This window comes from Trachymyrmex septentrionalis, unplaced genomic scaffold (genome assembly GCF_001594115.1).
Source record: "Trachymyrmex septentrionalis isolate Tsep2-gDNA-1 unplaced genomic scaffold, Tsep1.0 scaffold88, whole genome shotgun sequence".
NCBI classification, from domain to species: Eukaryota; Metazoa; Arthropoda; class Insecta; order Hymenoptera; family Formicidae; genus Trachymyrmex; species Trachymyrmex septentrionalis.
Window position 1 is genome coordinate 697,161 of NW_017306070.1, and position 17,657 is coordinate 714,817.

The 17,657-nt window shown below is 31.8% G+C and overlaps 4 protein-coding genes across 5 annotated transcripts in view; 2 read left to right on the plus strand and 2 right to left on the minus strand.

Moving 5' to 3' along the window:
• The window catches only part of LOC108755531 (nuclear cap-binding protein subunit 1), a 5,144-nt gene extending 588 nt beyond the window's left edge, over positions 1-4,556 (plus strand). The window contains exons 2-11 of the mRNA XM_018498591.1: positions 209-677; positions 772-1,266; positions 1,419-1,590; positions 1,697-1,902; positions 2,276-2,379; positions 2,645-2,874; positions 2,958-3,136; positions 3,254-3,509; positions 3,652-3,765; positions 4,384-4,556. Coding sequence (XP_018354093.1) covers positions 209-677; positions 772-1,266; positions 1,419-1,590; positions 1,697-1,902; positions 2,276-2,379; positions 2,645-2,874; positions 2,958-3,136; positions 3,254-3,509; positions 3,652-3,765; positions 4,384-4,497 — 2,339 coding nt within the window. The 3' untranslated portion in view covers positions 4,498-4,556. The remainder of the gene's footprint in view (positions 1-208; positions 678-771; positions 1,267-1,418; positions 1,591-1,696; positions 1,903-2,275; positions 2,380-2,644; positions 2,875-2,957; positions 3,137-3,253; positions 3,510-3,651; positions 3,766-4,383) is intronic.
• A 2,389-nt stretch (positions 4,557-6,945) lies between these two features.
• On the plus strand, positions 6,946-9,703 carry LOC108755566 (N-terminal Xaa-Pro-Lys N-methyltransferase 1). The gene is made up of 4 exons (XM_018498653.1): positions 6,946-7,666; positions 8,930-9,116; positions 9,194-9,302; positions 9,376-9,703. Exons 1-4 carry the CDS (start codon positions 7,487-7,489, stop codon positions 9,599-9,601), a joined length of 702 nt encoding a protein of 233 aa, XP_018354155.1. The 5' UTR covers positions 6,946-7,486; the 3' UTR covers positions 9,602-9,703.
• Positions 9,704-9,840: 137 nt separating this feature from the next.
• Positions 9,841-12,803, minus strand: LOC108755565 (heparan sulfate 2-O-sulfotransferase 1). The gene is made up of 7 exons (XM_018498652.1): positions 12,338-12,803; positions 12,028-12,254; positions 11,679-11,764; positions 11,461-11,599; positions 10,808-10,905; positions 10,520-10,677; positions 9,841-10,392 (listed from the first exon to the last, which is right to left on the minus strand). Exons 1-7 carry the CDS (start codon positions 12,450-12,452, stop codon positions 10,181-10,183), a joined length of 1,035 nt encoding a protein of 344 aa, XP_018354154.1. The 5' UTR covers positions 12,453-12,803; the 3' UTR covers positions 9,841-10,180.
• A 1,118-nt stretch (positions 12,804-13,921) lies between these two features.
• Positions 13,922-17,199, minus strand: LOC108755514. Of its 2 annotated transcripts, XM_018498560.1 has the most exons (5): positions 17,005-17,199; positions 16,507-16,632; positions 14,805-15,859; positions 14,379-14,550; positions 13,922-14,083 (listed from the first exon to the last, which is right to left on the minus strand). In XM_018498560.1, exons 1-5 carry the CDS (start codon positions 17,197-17,199, stop codon positions 13,967-13,969), a joined length of 1,665 nt encoding a protein of 554 aa, XP_018354062.1. In that variant the 3' UTR covers positions 13,922-13,966. The 2 variants fall into 2 exon arrangements, with proteins under 2 accessions (XP_018354062.1, XP_018354063.1); XM_018498561.1 differs by lacking the exon at positions 16,507-16,632 and having other exon boundaries at positions 17,005-17,197.
• Between the last annotated feature and the right edge of the window lie 458 nt (positions 17,200-17,657).

A 17,657-nucleotide genomic window follows, 5' to 3' on the forward strand; every position in this document is an offset into this window, starting at 1 on the left:
TTTAGGTGATATGATTCGATAACTTTAAGTACTTAAAATTTAAAAACTATTAAAGCTTCGACATTTTGGTACTAGAATTTTTGTCTCAAAATGATCTCAGAAATCTATTTTTATGTATTATTACAACCTTAACATTATACATATACTTTGTACATATTTATATATTTATACTCACAGATACACATATATATTTTTATTCCTTTTTTAGATCGAGTATATAAGAAACGTAGGAGAGTATCAGAAAATCAAGAGATTGAAGATCGTCTTGAATCTCTCATCCATCGTGTCGGAGAGAAGTCAACATCATCCTTGGAAAGCAACTTAGAAGGTTTAGCTTCTGTATTAGAAGCTGATCTAGGTGTATTTCGTAGCAAGATTCTTCGGATTTTAACAGACTGTGCTATTAAGATGCCAGAGAAATGCACAATTTATACCACCCTTGTCGGGCTATTAAACGCAAAAAATTTTAATTTTGGTGGAGAATTTGTTGATTATATGGTGAAAAATTTTAAGGATTCTTTAAAAGCATGTAAATGGGATGTAGCTAGATATTCTCTTAGATTTCTAGCCGATTTGGTAAATTGCCATGTTTTATCATGTGGATCGTTGATGCAGTTATTTGACAATATGTTGGATGCTGCAAACGAAGATGGTGTACCGCAAGTGAGACGCGATTGGTATGTGTAAAACTTTTACTTGTGTAGAGCCATCTCTGTTGTATGATTTGTATGTAATAAACAGTCTTTATTAGTAATTATGTATAATTTGTAGGTATGTTTATGCTGTTTTATCGACACTGCCATGGGTTGGAAGAGAATTGTATGAGAAAAAGGAACAAGAATTGGATCATCTAATGGTTACAATAGAGATATTTTTGAATAAACGAAGCAAGAAACATCAACCAGCATTGAGAGTATGGTCGAGTGACACACCTCATCCACAGGAAGAGTATTTAGATTGTTTGTGGGCGCAAGTTCGCAGACTGAGACAGGATAATTGGGCCGAGAAACATATTCCACGACCCTATCTTGCGTTTGATTCGATTCTGTGTGAAGCATTACAACATAATTTACCACCTTTGATGCCGCCTCCACATCATGAATCTTATTCTTATCCATTGCCTACTGTCGTTTTTCGTATGTTCGATTATACAGATTGTCCTGCTGAAGGATCATTATTACCAGGAAGTCATGCTATTGAGAGATTTCTGATAGAAGAGCATCTACGACAGATCATCAATAATTGTTATATTGAGAGAAAAGATTGGTAATATATAGTTGCAATGTATTGAAAGAAACTGATCTATCGTTTAATAATATTTGATGAAGCAAAAAGATATATATGAAAACTTTCTCATAATTATTACTACTGTTATTCTCAATTTATGCATAATAATGTTAATTATTTTCATTTTACAGTGCTGTACAACTATTAAACTTTCCATTTAAAGCTAAAATTCCTTTAGACTACTGTATAGTCGAAGTAATATTCGGTGAATTATTTCGGTTGCCTACTCCAAAACATTTGGAGATTTGTTATGGATCAATTTTGATAGAACTCTGCAAATTACAGCCTTCAACTATGCCACAGGTTACAAACAATATAAATTATATATCCAAAAATTTAGTGTTTATTATCATTTATATAATACTAGTGAAATACGATAGAAATAATATTTGAATTATGCCATATATAGGTACTAGCGCAAGCTACAGAGATTCTGTTTCGTCGTATAGACAGTATGGCAGCTACCGCTTTCGACCGTTTTGTTTGGTGGTTCGCATATCATTTAAGCAACTTCCAATTCCGTTGGTCTTGGGAAGATTGGGATTCCTGCTTACAACGCGATGCAGAACACCCAAGACCAAAATTTATACGGGAAGTTCTGCTCAAGGCTTTAAGGTTAATATTTTGTCTTACAATGTACACACACATATATATATATATATATATAATTTAGTTTGAATAATTCTTTATTAAAAACTTTTAAGATATTATTAAAAATTAATAATAAAATATCGAAAAACTGTTTAATATATTTATTAAACAGTTTACATTATTAAATTTTTATAACATAATGGTTTACATAAACAAACAATTTTTTTACTATTAAAAGCAGTTAAATTTTCATTTTTTTAATCTTTTTGTGCAAACAAAATTCAATTATCCGGTTTATACAGTCGAATAAAATCCAGTTATCCGGCTTTACCGGATAAGATCCAGTTGTCCGACAAATTATCCTAAATAAAATCTCACACAAAGTTCACGTTTTTAGATTGTCATATTATCAAAGGATTCGAGATATGATGCCAGATTCGTATACGGATTTGATTCCAGCAGTTCCCGAGCCTGTGTATAAATATACACCTAAAGGCGCTAGTAAGTATATAATGGAATAAAAATCAAATATATAGCTTTAAGTCTTAACGAAATGTATATGCTATAACTTATTTTGTGTGATATCAAATTAATTTTTATAGATACAGAGAAAATATATATATATATAATGTTCATTATTTTTAAACAACATTATACATAAGTGTTTGAACATTATTTTTTGTAATTCGAGTCACTAATAAAATCATTAAACAGATAATTATTCATAACACATTAATATATTAATTAACATAACAAACTATTTCAGGTTCACTCCCTGGTTCGGATGCAGCACTTAAGTTAACAGATTCTATAAAAAATAAAGGTACATCGGATGATGTATTAGCTATATTAAATACATTGCCTGGAGAAAACGAAGAAACGAATAATTACAATCCATTAAAGATCGACGTTTTTGTACAATCTTTACTGAACCTCGGTTCGAAAAGTTTTAGTCACAGTTTTGCAGCTATAGTAAAATTTCATGATGTTTTCAAGGTAAATTAATATTACTGCTGTACAATTAAGCTCTACAGTTAAGATGCATATATGCCCTTCACATACGTATTTCTCATTCATAGATGCTTGCTGATACGGAAGAAGCACAAATATGTATATTAAGAAACATGTACGCTTTGTGGAAGAATCATTATCAAATGATGGTAGTACTAACGGACAAGTTTTTAAAAACTGGTATCATTGAATGTAGTGCAATCGCCAACTGGATATTTTCCAAAGAGATGGCATCGGAGTTCACAAAGTTAGTATTACTGCGATGTCTGGATAAAATACCTATTCATTTATTTAATTTTTAGAAATATCACCACAATTGTAGATAAATATCGAAGAATATCAATAAAAAAACTTACGCTTCCAGGTTATATATTTGGGAAATATTGCATTTGACAATACGTAAAATGAACAAACATGTGACGAAGTTGAGTACGGAATTAACAGATGCAAGGGAGAAACTGAGGAGAGCAGAAAGTAGATCAGGCTCCTCTTCAGATGAAGAGGACAATAATAAAGAGAGAAATAGGGAAAGACCATCAGAGGATGAAGTAGAACGGAAGGAGGAAAAGTTGGAAGCTGCGCAAGCAGATCAGAAAAATTTATTTCTCATTATATTTCAGGTATAAAAAAAAGCATATATTAAATTGCTTTTATTAAAAGTAAATTACGAATTGTATTTTTCTCGATACGATATGAAAGAATTTCTAAAATCTATTTTAATGAGATGTCATTATAATTATATTATATGTATCTTTTTTTTAGCGTTTTATAATGATTCTATCAGAACATTTAGTACGTTGTGACACAGATGGAATTGACTATAACACGCATTGGTATAAATGGACTATAGGGAGATTGCAACAAGTTTTTTTATCTGTAAGTTTAAAATTTTTTATTATTATATGCTTGATTATTATTATGCGAATGTTTAATAATTACTTAAATATTGATATATACAGGATGTCCCAGAATGATCGCAAAATATTTCGTATGCAAGTAGAGCAAACTAAATTAAGTCAAAAAGTTATTATTTTGCAATGTTTGCAATAGTTAATGAGATATTAATTTTTAAAGATTATCGAATAAGCACGTCCGCCTAGCTTATTACTGCCATGCGTTCACAGATTGTTCAGCGCGCGAGTTGCACGAAGCGAAAATGATCTGGCAAGCGCGCCTCGAGTGGTGTTTAGCTCACAGAATGTGCAACACGCAGCGTTGAAGCAGACTTCGCTTCTTGCAGCTCGCGTGTCGAGAGATCGGGCGTACACTTGGCAGTAATAGATCGAATAGACGCGCTTATTCGGTTAACTTTAAAAATTAATATCTAGTTAACTATTGCGAAAATTGCAAAATAGTGGAAGACTTCGACTCGTTTAGTCCGTTATATCTGCGCATGAAATAATTTGCAGTCATTCTAGGACACCATGTAAAATATTAAAATAATATATATATAATTTTTATCACAATTGGAAAATATTTGTATTTGTTTTGCAGCATCAAGAACAAGTACAAAAGTATTCCTCGACTCTGGAAACTTTACTGTTCACTCCGGACCTTGATCCTCATATTTTGGACGTCTTTCATCAATTTGTTTCTCTACGAGCATAAAATAAGATACAAATACTATCAAAGTACATTTATAAGTTATTAAGCTACATCAAAGTACATTTAAATCAATAAGCTAAGTAACAATAAAGTACATTTTTGGAGTGTTTATTTGTACTGCTTTTCATTTGATTATATTCTGATACTCGATTGAATTATAAGAATTTACCTTTAGGTCGAAATCACACGGTGCGTAATAAGTCTGCGGAATCATTAAAGTAATCAATCAGCGTTATTCCGCATTTTGCCTTAGATGTTGTAAAATAGAAAGCGTGGATGTTGCGAAATTGAGTTTAAGGCCACTGATCCACTTATGCCCACTTATGCCCTAATCTTTAGAACTAGAAAAAGACGAAAAGTAAGTTGAACCGAGATTAAAGTTAATCTACATTGGTAGAAACGGGCATTTAGCGCATTACAGAGCATTTGTAACACTAACATGACTGGTCCATTTGACGTTTCAGAACGTTCTCAGTAATTCTTATTATGTCATCAAAATTCTGAATATGTCATAGTTTTAACTCTCCAACTATTTCACCTCGGAAGGTGAGTGAAGTGTTCACGTAACAATTGTAACATTCGTAACCAATCTAAGCATAGCGTTTGGAGTGTAGCATTCACAGCATATGCAAGAAGCAAGTGAACCGCAGCCTGAGACAGATGGATTACGATCATTGATTATGATTATTTTAAAATACAAGGTCCAAGCTTTAATTCAAGCCCTATTAAAAGTCTCTAGCACGTCAGGTTCACCTGGAACGTTATTTCAAAAATGGGGAACAAACGTGTTTTGAGGCACATTTAATTCCAATTTTCTCAAAAACTTGATGTGATATACAAATTTTGCTTCCGAATTTGGATGTACTTACATTTCTAATAATTTTTTTTGTCGACCAGTGTAATACGCGTCTGCATAAAAATGGAATTAGGAAGTTTCTTCATAGGCAGATTTTCAGCCCGTTTTTACCAAACATAATTACTAGTATATGTATTAAAGTTTCTATAATTTCTAGCAATTATAGAGACTTTGAATACACTTCAAACTTTTCCAATCATGTATTGTCAATTTAAGGTTTAATTTAGCAAAAACGAGCTAGAGGCCCTCCACCACCCCCGCCGATTTTATCGGCGGTCCTCTTTTCTTTGTAAGTATATTCACCCGTAAAAAAGTGAGCTACTAATAAATTTAGTAGTCTATTTTTGCAGGTAAATATATTTTTAATTTATTTTTATTATTTTTATACCTAATTATTTTATTGTATTTCGCTAATCACATTGCATTAATATTTTTTAAATATTTTTTTATTGTAATCTTTATACAATTCTATATTACAATAATAATAGTTTATAATACAATATACAATTACAAATGCTGTTCAAAATATAATAAAAATATTATAGGAGCATAATTAACAAATTGAGTAATGCGGGGGATTATACGAAACGTCGAAAATACATACGATAACACAAATTTTTCTAAACTAATGTTTAATTGAATATTGATAAACGTGGAATGAAATGTAATTAGATCGTATTCATTATTAATTATTAACTTGCGATTATGCAACTTATTAATATCGCGATAAAAAGTTATTAATACATTTATGATAGCATTTTCATCGCGTTTAAGATATATAACTATCCGAATAATTTGATCATATCAAGGTCCTACCACCATGATACGCCGATTAGTATCCAATACAAAGAAGAACAATCTTCATAATGAAGAACGAACTTAATATGTATCTGATTCTATATCAAATTCACAAGAGATCCATTCGCAAAGAAAAGATAAGCAATCCGTCAAACACCATCGATCTTTTCTGTTACAGGAAGGTGTGAATCCCGAATCACCGAATCAGGTGTGAATTCAGATCACCGATAGTAATAATTTTGGTAGCATGTCAATTACAATTACCATTTCTATCGAATCTCTAATATGTGATCTAATAACGTGATATCTAATAACGTGGTGAGCAATTATATAAGAAAAATCACGCTAGTAAAAATCTTTTTTTATTTCTTGCCTTTTGTCAGCACATTGTAATATTGATACGAAATATTTAAAATTATAACATAAACGTTAAATATATTCCCCAGTGTATCATAATATAATTATGATATCACATATTAAACGACTCGCGCCGCTAAGACTAGAGATACATATAAGAAATTGTTTCATTAATCGGAGAACATAAAAAATTTAAGAATATATTATTTTACTTCGTAATACGCATTAATATTTCGACAGTTAGACGGTTGGCGCGTGACCTTGGGGTGGGGATGGTACGGGGTGGCACGGAGCGGCGTGTCATGTTTACGTTTATGCGTAGTTACCGCGCAGTCATTCTCTAACCGAAATTAGTACAAGGAGATAGTCGTGTCGCGTGCCGATCTTCTTCACATTTCTTTTTGAAACATAATAATCGCAAAAAATGGATAGATATAATTCGAAATGTTGTATTTTATGAATATTCGCATAATTACTAGTATAATTATTACTAGTATAATTATTCATTAAGTACAACGTTTTGTATTACAATATTTGGCATTCTTCGCGATGAGATTTCAAAAAGTAATGTAAAAAAGAGCCGCGCGCGCTACTAGTCTGTACGAACGGTATCAAACGAGTCATAAAAAAGTTAAGAAATACTTTCTAATAAATAAATATACAAATAAACGAGCAATTGGAATGTAATTTGAATTCGCCGTGTGCGTAAAACTCGAAAGTGTCTAGGGGTTGCAATTGGAAAGCAGCCACTACAAGTGCACCCCAGTGCAGACAGTGCAGCTACAAAGATTAAACATCGAGTTGAACGAGTCTCTCGGACTCTTCTCAAAAGATTGTTGTTGTTATCATATGTTCCAACATCCTGTCTTGTTTTTATGATTTTTATATTGATCGCGGCGAGAATGTGAGAATTGCCGTGACAAAATTACGCGGGTAAACGTGGACTTATTAGTGAAAATCAGTGTGCGGAAAATAGCGAAAATGCAAGAGCCGCGGTATATCGCGAACGCGTGTCAGGAGTATCAGGACGAATTTTACACCGCTGCTGCGAAATATTGGGACCGTATCCCGCCCACAGTGGATGGGATGCTGGGAGGTTTCGGATTTATTTCGCAGACTGACATAAAGGGCTCTACACTCTTCTTAAAATCTCTCTTCGAGGTATGTATTGTTATAGTCTAACCTATCACTACCTTCATAGTTCGTTGATCTATTTCAACATTTGCGTTTGATAAAAAAAAAATTGATAATTATTTAAAAGACGCCTTACAATTTCAATAAAATTATTTTAACGCGCTTTTGCATGAAAGAATCCTGTAGTAAAATGTGCTCAATCCGGAGCATGCTTTGCATAATCCATATGCGCATGCGCTTAGGTATTTCTCACTGTTTATTTATCTTTAAAAATACGAATTCTCTGTTTTTAAAGTTTAAAACACAAGTTCTCTGCTTTAAAAACACGAATTCCCTAGGTAATTATCCAGAAAATACTCCTCATCTTCAATGAAATTATGATTATTCGGTATATTTTTGCATGGAACGACAGAATCTGTCTCTCTAAGAGCACATTTTACAGCTCAGAGGCTGTAAAATGTGCTCAGTTCTGCAAGACGAAATATTAATCGTTAAAGTTGATCACTATTGGGATTACGAAACCTATCATATTCATCTATTATAATCAACCTAATATAATGAACTACACATGTGCTGGGATTACGTATGCATGCTAGAAACGATTAGACAGATCCTTATGCAAAGTAGAACACAGGAGAGCATATATTGAATATATGTATTAAATTTTTGTACTAAATGAATGAGTCTAAAATGTACTAAAAAAAAAATAGATTTGAGAAAGTTTAGACAGATTCCTATGTTCTTATTATATTAATTTTACATTTTATTTTTATTTGTAATTGAAACAATTAAGATAAAAATGTTGAAAAAATCAATTTTTAGAGTTATAATAAATTGTAGATTTAATCCTTTGACACTGGCAATGGATTAATTGGTTATATTCTTTACCATTTGATTATATTCTTTACCCACCCACAGCAAATTTGAATTATTGTTATTAAAATAGATGTAGTATTTTTTTTCAGTACTTAATATTTATTTAGTATTTATTAGTATTTATTTAGTATTTACTTAGTATGTACTTAGTATTTATTTTTGTCAGTATCTGTGTTATAGATTTTAGTTCTGTTCTTTCTAGTTGAACTTCTTGCACACTTTATCTTTTTCCTTTTTTTTTTTAATGTGAACAAAAAAGGAGAAAAGATAAACTATGCAGGAAGTTCAGCTAAAAATAACAGATCTTTTGGCTTCATTTCTGAAAAGTTAAATATGGAAAGAAATGAACCATGTTAAAAAAAAATTGTTCTGTTTTAGATAGAAACATATTAAAAAGAAATTGTTCTGTTTTAGATAGAAAATCCACCTTCTAAAGCATTTGCTCTAGATTGTGGTGCTGGTATTGGTAGAATTACAAAGAACTTATTACTAAAATTTTTTAAACATATAGACCTCGTTGAGCAAAATCCAAAATTTCTAGAGGTAGCAAAGATCTCTCTGGAAAACTGTTCATCGAGAATCGGCCAATATTATCCTATTGGTAATAAATTTATCTAAATATTCTATAAGACTGAAGTTTAGTACGGGATACATATAAATATACTCGTCTTTTTTAAGGATTGCAAAACTTCTGTCCTATGCCAAATAAATACGATCTTATATGGTGTCAATGGGTATTGGGACATTTGGAAGATAATGATTTAATAGAATTTTTTAGAAAATGCTCGTGAGTTATATTTTGTTCTATTGTAGAGGAAATACGAAAGTCTTATTTCTTACCTTGTAATTTGGATTTGCAGATTGAGCCTGAAAAATAATGGTGTACTTGTGGTGAAAGAAAATATCACAACTTCAAATAATATGGAAATTGACAAGGAAGACTCTTCCGTAACGAGACCAATGAAAACCTTACGGTCTTTATTTGAAAAGGCTGATCTTATTTGTATTAAAGAACAACAACAAACTAAATTCCCACGTGGTTTATATCCAGTTCACATGTTTGCCCTTAGACCAATAAATCAGTAAATTAATCAATAATGCGCAATACAAATCGAATCTCTGATTACTGTCTCTTAGATATCTAAATTATTTTATTTAATTATATTTTCTTAAATTATTTTAGTTTACTTAAAAACAATGTAATTTTATAAAACGAAGGAAGTCAAAAAGAAAACTCATATATCATACATTATGCATTTTTTTTTTATACATAGAAAGAAAATAAATATCAACTCTATGAATTCATTTTATACAAAAATGATGTTGCTCATAATTACAATAAATACACATTTCGCAATCAATTGCGTTATTGCATCATTCAGCAGGAATAAAGTCCTTCGTAAAAAAGTAATTAAGAAATTTAAAGGAAATAGACACAATAGAGAAGCTATCAGTCATTTTTCTTGTCGCTTATTACAGTTTCAGAAGTGGGATTAAGCTGTGAGAAGTAAGCGACAGCATGAGAAAAATATCGGGGCACCCTGGGATTTAAACCGTGAGATATACAACCGTGTCTCCAGATTGCTAAACATCCATCTTCGCCACACAGTACTGATGCCGATAGTTTCTTTGTTGTGCCTATTTTCTCTAATTTCTTACAGTAGTTTACTTTGGCCGTATTTTTTCATACATAAAACGCTGATTTATGTCTTGAGGGGAAGCATTTATGAGTCGTCTTTTCACAGCATGAAAATGTTCCAAAGCGAAATTATAGAATTCATTTTCCATCTTCCATACAACCGATTGCTGGATTATGTCTACTGTTTCAGGTAGTGGATTGAGTTTTTGTGTAGTTTGTCGTAAGTGTGACTTATTATCTAAAAATCAAAGAAAGCATCGATGTTTTTTGATATTATTTCAATTGTGATAATGTAATAAATAAAAGATCATATCACTACCTTCTGAAGAATCCCTACTAATCTATTTATTTTCACTAACACTTACTATGTAAAAAGAAGTTGTACGCCCCTTTAAAAAACCGTGGTAATACATTCTCCAATACTTCTACAAATTCGTTTAACTCCTCTGTTACTCCAACCAGAAAGTAATACCTTTGTAGATTCCGTTTAGCTTCTTCTAATGCCCAGCTATTACCAATTTCCCTGCAAAAGTAAATAAAGTATACTAATAATGATTATTATATCTTATTCATTTAAGAAAATATAAAATTAAGGTAAAAGATTTGTTTAAAATGTCCTATTTCTAAAACTATTTTAAAAGAAGAAAATTTACCAACAAGCTGGATCGTGGCCACATAAAAATGGAATTTGCAGCCACATGTTATTAGGATCACAGTCAGGTTGACCACTATTTATACACTCGTCAAATGTCTACATAAAATTAAAAACTATTTGATTACACAAATTTATTCCGTAATTGATAATACAACACGAAAGAAAGGGGATAATTTTATATGAAAAAATAAATCAACGTAAAATAAATTTGTTTATATGATACAATTGGAAAGGTGATTCTACATGAAAAAAATAAATACAAAATAAATTTTTTCACACGAGATTTTCGATTTTAAATATTCGCCGAGTACATGTGTGCCGACTTAACACATCTCGCTGTAGAGTGTAGACTATTATCTGCTTACGTTTTTATTAAATAATTAAGAATAAATAAAATGGGATATTTATGTACAATAAATTTTATTTTGATTTTATAAATTGCTAAAAATGTTGCCCGGAAACAAAGCTTTATACAAAAAATGTTTATTCTATGTTTTTACAACTTATTTTTTCATATGGACTCGTCACCTTGCCCATTGTATCACTAGTTATAGAATACTCTGTGTGTGTGTGTGTGTGTGTGTGTGTGTGTGTGTGTGTGTGTAAAAAAAAATATATATATATATATTTGTTGCAAATTAATACACGAACCTTTGTATCTCCATGTTTCTTCCTTATAACATGAGGTCTAAAATTATCTCCGTATCTTAAAAAGTAATAATACGATATAAATCTGTCTAAAGGTTTCCTCAATAAATTTATGTACAAAGGCATACGTTTAGTACCAAATCTAAAAAATAAAATATTCGGTAAAACAAATAAACATTTATTTTATTTTGCGGAAAAGATGTAAATCTTGCTGTACTTACTTTCCAAAATTTAAAAACGCCATGTGTCCATGGTAAAATGCTGGTTTTATACTATTCCAGTTTGATATGTTGTTTGCAAATTGAACCTGTATATAACATATCTGTGTTGAGAATGATAACTCTATCAAATAAAATATAGCGTATCTAGGTTTTGACAAAAAAGAAGAAAATATGTAACAAGTAATATCATATCATGAGACATAGAAAACGCTTATATCGTACTCTACAGAAAGAATATATTTCGAAAAGTATATGCTTTTAAATAAGATTTTAATGCAAAAAAACTAGAACACACTACAGCTAAGCAGTACATAAATATTCCTTAATTAATAATAAATATATAATGCACCTGGTTAGCAAAAGTAAGGGTGTGCATGTTATTGGTCACATTAATGTGGAGCACATGATATTTATTTTGCTTGCACAGGTCATAAACTAATCCCATGAAACTAGTGGATGCTGTTTTTGGTACTCTATTGTATATCACGACAACATCCTCTAGATCATCCTCGATACCTCTTTGCGCCTCGGCGTGCCCATTGTCATACCTAGCATCGATTCGCGCGACAGCATCATCTGGAAAGAGAATCTTGTTACTTCCTGCTCAACTGCGAGCGAATTGAAACTGACTACATTCGAAGTTACATCTGAACACATACGGAGTGATCTATAGCTCTCCTCCAGGTTGTTTAATCGCTGTCGCAGATAGACTATTACGATGACGAGAATCAGGATCAGAACCCATTGCGCGAATGGCAAGTTCCTGAGTATCATCTTACGTCGTCGCTCAAATCATACCTATCACCCGTGTCGGCCGCCCGCGAGCGTGCCGTGCCTGAAGCCGAGTTAGCCAAGCCGCGAGAGCTCGAAATGTATATGCGTCAAGTATCCTCGCAAGATATCCTTCTTCTTTTCCCGTGTATATCAGTCCCTTCTTTATAAACGCACGCTAATTTATATACGTCAACGTTTGACCGACGGCTGTCGAATTGTAACTGTAATTAGTGTACTATGTAATAAGTACTTTGTCTATGCCGTGGCCATCGACAAAATCGAGCAAAACGTATGACTTTTAGGTTAGAAAATCACGCGAAAACATCCTGCGAACTGCGAGTGCGATCACTCTTGAAACTTGACTACGATTGGTATTTCTGTCATTCATTTAGCTTTCTATATATAGTTACAAAAGTCGGTAAGAATATCTTAAAATATAATAAAATAAATTATATAACCTGATAAATATATATACATTAGATCATGTATAAAATAGCGAAAATTAAAAATTATATTGTTTGGGCGTTCAGAAAATATTCATAGTCGAAAAATTTAGCCTCGAAAATTTAGAATACGTGCGAAGCTCGTTAATTCGTTTTATTAGAAGAGAATGTATTCATTGTATAAAATTGCTAATTAGTTTATTTTCTACAAATAAGACTTTTTTTATAAAAAATTTTCTTGCACTCACATATATATGTGTGTGTGTGTGTGTGTGTATATATGTATATGTAGTATGTAGGGTGTCCCATTTTAATAAAAATTGTGAAATATCTTGAAAACGGATTAACATAAAAGTAATTCAGATAAAAATTATATTAATTTACAAAAAAAATTGAGTTTATATATTCCCTTTCAAACTGTATCTTGTCTAAATTACTTTTATGTCCATTGCTTTCAACACATTTCTATTAAAATGAGACACTCTGTATATAATAAGTGCAAAAAAAGTATTCATATAAGGAAAATATCTTTAAAAAACCATATTTTTAGAAACAGTCATTTTTATTAATGAGACTGATATAACACAAGCCAGAGGCCTAATATAAGAGGAAGAAGAAGAAACTATTTTTATTAATGCTGAATATATACTTATTTGTTAATAAATTGCTAAGTAATGTTTATTTTCTATAAAGCTTTTTTTTATAAAGCCGCCCTTGTACGAATACTTTTTGCATTCTAGCACATATTCTGTATATATGTGTATGTTATAATATATAATTGATGATTATTTTATAGGAGACACAATGATTGAAGTAACAACATTAAGAATATTAATGTATACATTTTATAATGAACTTTAGGGTAAAAAAGGTTCGAGTCTAATACATATATGATCGTGATTAACAAATAATTCCTATAAATACACAGTCCCAGATCTGTTCTTTTTTTTTAGCACAATATATCACAAATCTCATTATCAATTTATTAAATAGTTCATATATCTATATAATTAATACGTAGGTATACATTAATTACACATATTAGTTGTGATTTATATACATTTTGATGCACTAGAGCGGTGTCACGACATCATGCATTGCGTACCTCCATGTCCACGCCCTCGCTACCTCCTCAAACTTTTCGCGATCGCTCATATACATTTCTCCTAATTCTGGTTCCATACACACCTATTAATAACAGTATCATGTTAATAATAATATATCAGTATTAATTTAAATATATTATTGCTAGTCTTGATAAGTATATAAACACACATCAATATATAGCACCAATTTTTAGCATTAATTTTAATATAAAAATTTTTTATTTTATATAAATTGAAATAAATAATTAAAATATTATATATAAAGTAAATATTTACAATATTTTTATCAAACAGAGAGAGAGAGAGAGAGAGAGAGAGAGAGAGAGAGAGAGAGAGAGAGAGAGAGATTGATTCTAATTTCAAAATAATATACTTACTTGGCAGTACGGATCCGTAAGCAGACTCTGTACACTAATAAGAACTTTAGATATTGTAAGAGCTAGCGACCAATTATGATGTATCGAATCGATACCAACGTCTCCATGTCTTGATACGTTTGGGTGAAGTATTTTTGTTAGAAATCTCACTATGGGTGGGCACATGGGATAACTATAAGAAATGTACATATGTTACATAGAACATTGATAATATAATGTAAAGCAAGAATTATCGTATTTTCTTGTTCATGAATCCAGAATTCCATAAATAATTTGAAAATAAAGTTCTAATTTTTATATTATAATTTATTGAAGTCTTATAATTTTTAAAATATTCTTACAATTGAATTAAAAAAATTTTAACAATTTTGTGATAGAAAGAAGAATCCTATATAAAGTATGTAGTAAGTTTCTTTTAATATATACCTGAATGGTACTTGCAGATATAGATAAAATAATCCTCCCTCATATGGACTTCCTACTGGTCCTGTGATGGTAGCTTGCCAATGACAACACATATGATCAAGAGGCATCGCCTCAATGCCTTCAGGTGGATCGATTCTTAAGCTTTTGAGTTCGCTGCGCAATCTATTCCTCCGCCAAGAGTTTTCCTCCATCCTGGCAGGTCTCGATTGCAGGGAGGTCTGTGCCAAGCACGTCCGACATGGTGCTGAAGAGGCCAGATGATCATATACCTTGTACCAATTTTTAATGCAACCAATGGGCTTGTACAAAGGCCAACGTAATTTCACATGCTGCTTCCACTGCAACTGTGTAACGTGTGTAGATAGCAGGCCGCACCATCGTCGACAAACATTTGCTGCCGACCATAAGCTGATGTCATCGAGATGCGAGAAGATGGCGAGTAGCACCTCAGGAGGCAATCTTTCTACCAAACCTGGCTCGTTGATGGGTTCATGTTCGATGTGTTTGTGATTCGACAATATCTCCAGTCGTTCCGATAGATTATAAGGTCGCGACGGCTCACCTACGTCCTCATATACTCTATAGTTCCAATGATACTGTCCAGGTTCATTGTTCTGACCATCGTGACCCAGCGCAAACATCTCTGGCATACTTCGTAGATTTTCCTCCACTCTATCATGTGCGTTTAGATCGTTTCTGTTGGCACAATTCTGGTGACAGTCAACTCTTGTTCGGCAGACCATACTCTGCAAGTCGAGGTTCACATCGCGCGATGCTGAGGCATTTCGCGCAGATCCTACGCATATGTCAATGGAATTGCTATTTGAATTACTCTGGAGCATGTGATAATTGCACTGCTGAGGCGTCACGTTTTGATACTGCGGATAACATCTGCGTGAAATGTTTGCATTATGATTGAGTGGATTTTGTTGTGCGTTTGGGATATTAGGATTGACACTCTGTGGAGAATTCTGCTGTTGTTGACTAGTTCTCCTCTCGTGATTATAATATAGATCGGTTGGCTCGTCATTTCCTGAATCTTCATCATCTGTTTTCTGTTTTGAAAAAGCATACACATATATATGACTAACATCAATATTATTAATAGTACATAAATAACAATCCCTTAAATGACACGCCTGGAAAAATTTGTTATAAAATCTGTTATACCAATATACATTCAGGAACAATTCAGAACTTTCTGTTCAAATGTATTTTATAACTTAGAAGATCCCTATCTATTTCTAACAAGTCACAAGTAGTTTATAGATTTAGTTTATAGATGGAAATATTACTGCAGACTTTAGATCATATTCATAGTGTTCTCATTTTAATAGTATCTTTCTTAAGATGTAAATATGGTCCTGTGATTGGCTTATGACATCTCAAGACTGTATTTAAAACTGTCTTAAATATAAGAACTAACCATGAATACCAGTCTTATAGTGTATTTTAATTATTTTTACTGCAAAGGAGTTAATAAATCATATGCTTTAATAAATTATTTATACATTAATTACTAATTATATAATTTATTAACATTTAATATTACTCATTAAATAAACATTTAAAAATGTTTATAGGTACATATATATATATATATATAAAAGTAGTCCATTGATATACCATTACATATACTATACATATTTCATATTATGTGAAGTTAAATAAGTTATCAAATTCAGATTATATGATATTGTACCTCACTGAAGATTGGCATCTGGAGCAGATCAATATCATTAGGAAATACAAATGCATGACATGTTGCACAGACTGGTTCCTCAAAACATGGTCCATAATATCCATTACAAATATAACATGCAGTTGTCTATAAATTAAAAAAAAACTTACATATGAATACATAAATTTTTATTAAAATATAATAAAAAGAAAACTATGAAATGACACAAAAGTTTTAGTCGATCGATTATTGACAAATACGTATTTATTTATAACAATCAAGTTATAACAGGATAATTGTTTTAACGGTTATCAAGTCGTATAATTAAGTCAATAAATTTATTAAAGCACAGGGAAATAATTTATATAATAATAGATGTAAATGCGTTCGATATCTTTGTCTTTGCTACAAAATCGCGACACTCGATCATCAAAATGTGCGTTAACGCGAAAACAATGGCAAAATACGGTAATATAATCGAAAGAAAAAGAGAGAAAGATAGAGCGGAAATTGGCTTACCGAGAATTGAAATTCGGGACAGGGGACATATTCGATCGACTCGACAAAATCGTCTTCTAGATTTATACTAAGACTCAAGTCACCATTCTCACTTATTTTCTCGCTGTTACCGTTCTGTGTGCAATCAACAATCTTATCACCTGCCATTTTGTAACAATCATTCGCGAATGTATGTAATGTGATGTATGTATGCATATACCATGCGGGCGGTGCAATTCTCTCAGTGCTGCCAAATCAGCAATGAGAAAGTCACCAGGGTATCAATCATGAAACTTTTTTCTTAAAGGATAAAAAGTGAAAAGTGAAAAATTTCTTCATTAACTTCAATGGTTAAAATTTTTTACTTTTCACTTTTCATCCTAGGGATAAAGTTTCATGATTGATGCCCAGAGAGAAACTTAAGGGGAGATATGAGGACTTTTTTCCTATAAAATGTAACGCGTAGCCAATAAGCTTACAGTTTCTAACATGTTCATTGATTAACGCATTTTGCCGTGCGGCAAGCGTTCCCGCGTCGAGTGTACAAAAGCCATAAGCTTATTGGCTACCGTTTGACGCTTCACAATACACAAACTTCACATTTTACCGCGCGGTAAGCATTTCTAAACATGTCCAACAGCGTCCGGTGTGCAGGAGTTATGAGATTAGGTTGT

What these genes read in the sequence shown, in the direction of transcription:
- LOC108755514 (XM_018498560.1), bottom strand. Translation starts at nt 17,199, where the DNA reads ATGCATACATACATCACATTACATACATTCGCGAATGATTGTTACAAA. An exon ending in TATCTGCAAGTACCATTCAG is followed by an intron (nt 14,551 to 14,804) that starts GTATATATTAAA and finishes CATTTCTTATAG; the next exon opens with TTATCCCATGTGCCCACCCA. An exon ending in TTACGGATCCGTACTGCCAA is followed by an intron (nt 14,084 to 14,378) that starts GTAAGTATATTA and finishes TGTTATTAATAG; the next exon opens with GTGTGTATGGAACCAGAATT.
- LOC108755565 (XM_018498652.1), bottom strand. Translation starts at nt 12,452, where the DNA reads ATGATACTCAGGAACTTGCCATTCGCGCAATGGGTTCTGATCCTGATT. An exon ending in GCGTTTTTAAATTTTGGAAA is followed by an intron (nt 11,600 to 11,678) that starts GTAAGTACAGCA and finishes TTTATTTTTTAG; the next exon opens with ATTTGGTACTAAACGTATGC. An exon ending in AGAAACATGGAGATACAAAG is followed by an intron (nt 10,906 to 11,460) that starts GTTCGTGTATTA and finishes AATTTTATGTAG; the next exon opens with ACATTTGACGAGTGTATAAA.
- LOC108755566 (XM_018498653.1), top strand. Translation starts at nt 7,487, where the DNA reads ATGCAAGAGCCGCGGTATATCGCGAACGCGTGTCAGGAGTATCAGGAC. An exon ending in TCTTAAAATCTCTCTTCGAG is followed by an intron (nt 7,667 to 8,929) that starts GTATGTATTGTT and finishes GTTCTGTTTTAG; the next exon opens with ATAGAAAATCCACCTTCTAA. An exon ending in GAATTTTTTAGAAAATGCTC is followed by an intron (nt 9,303 to 9,375) that starts GTGAGTTATATT and finishes TTGGATTTGCAG; the next exon opens with ATTGAGCCTGAAAAATAATG.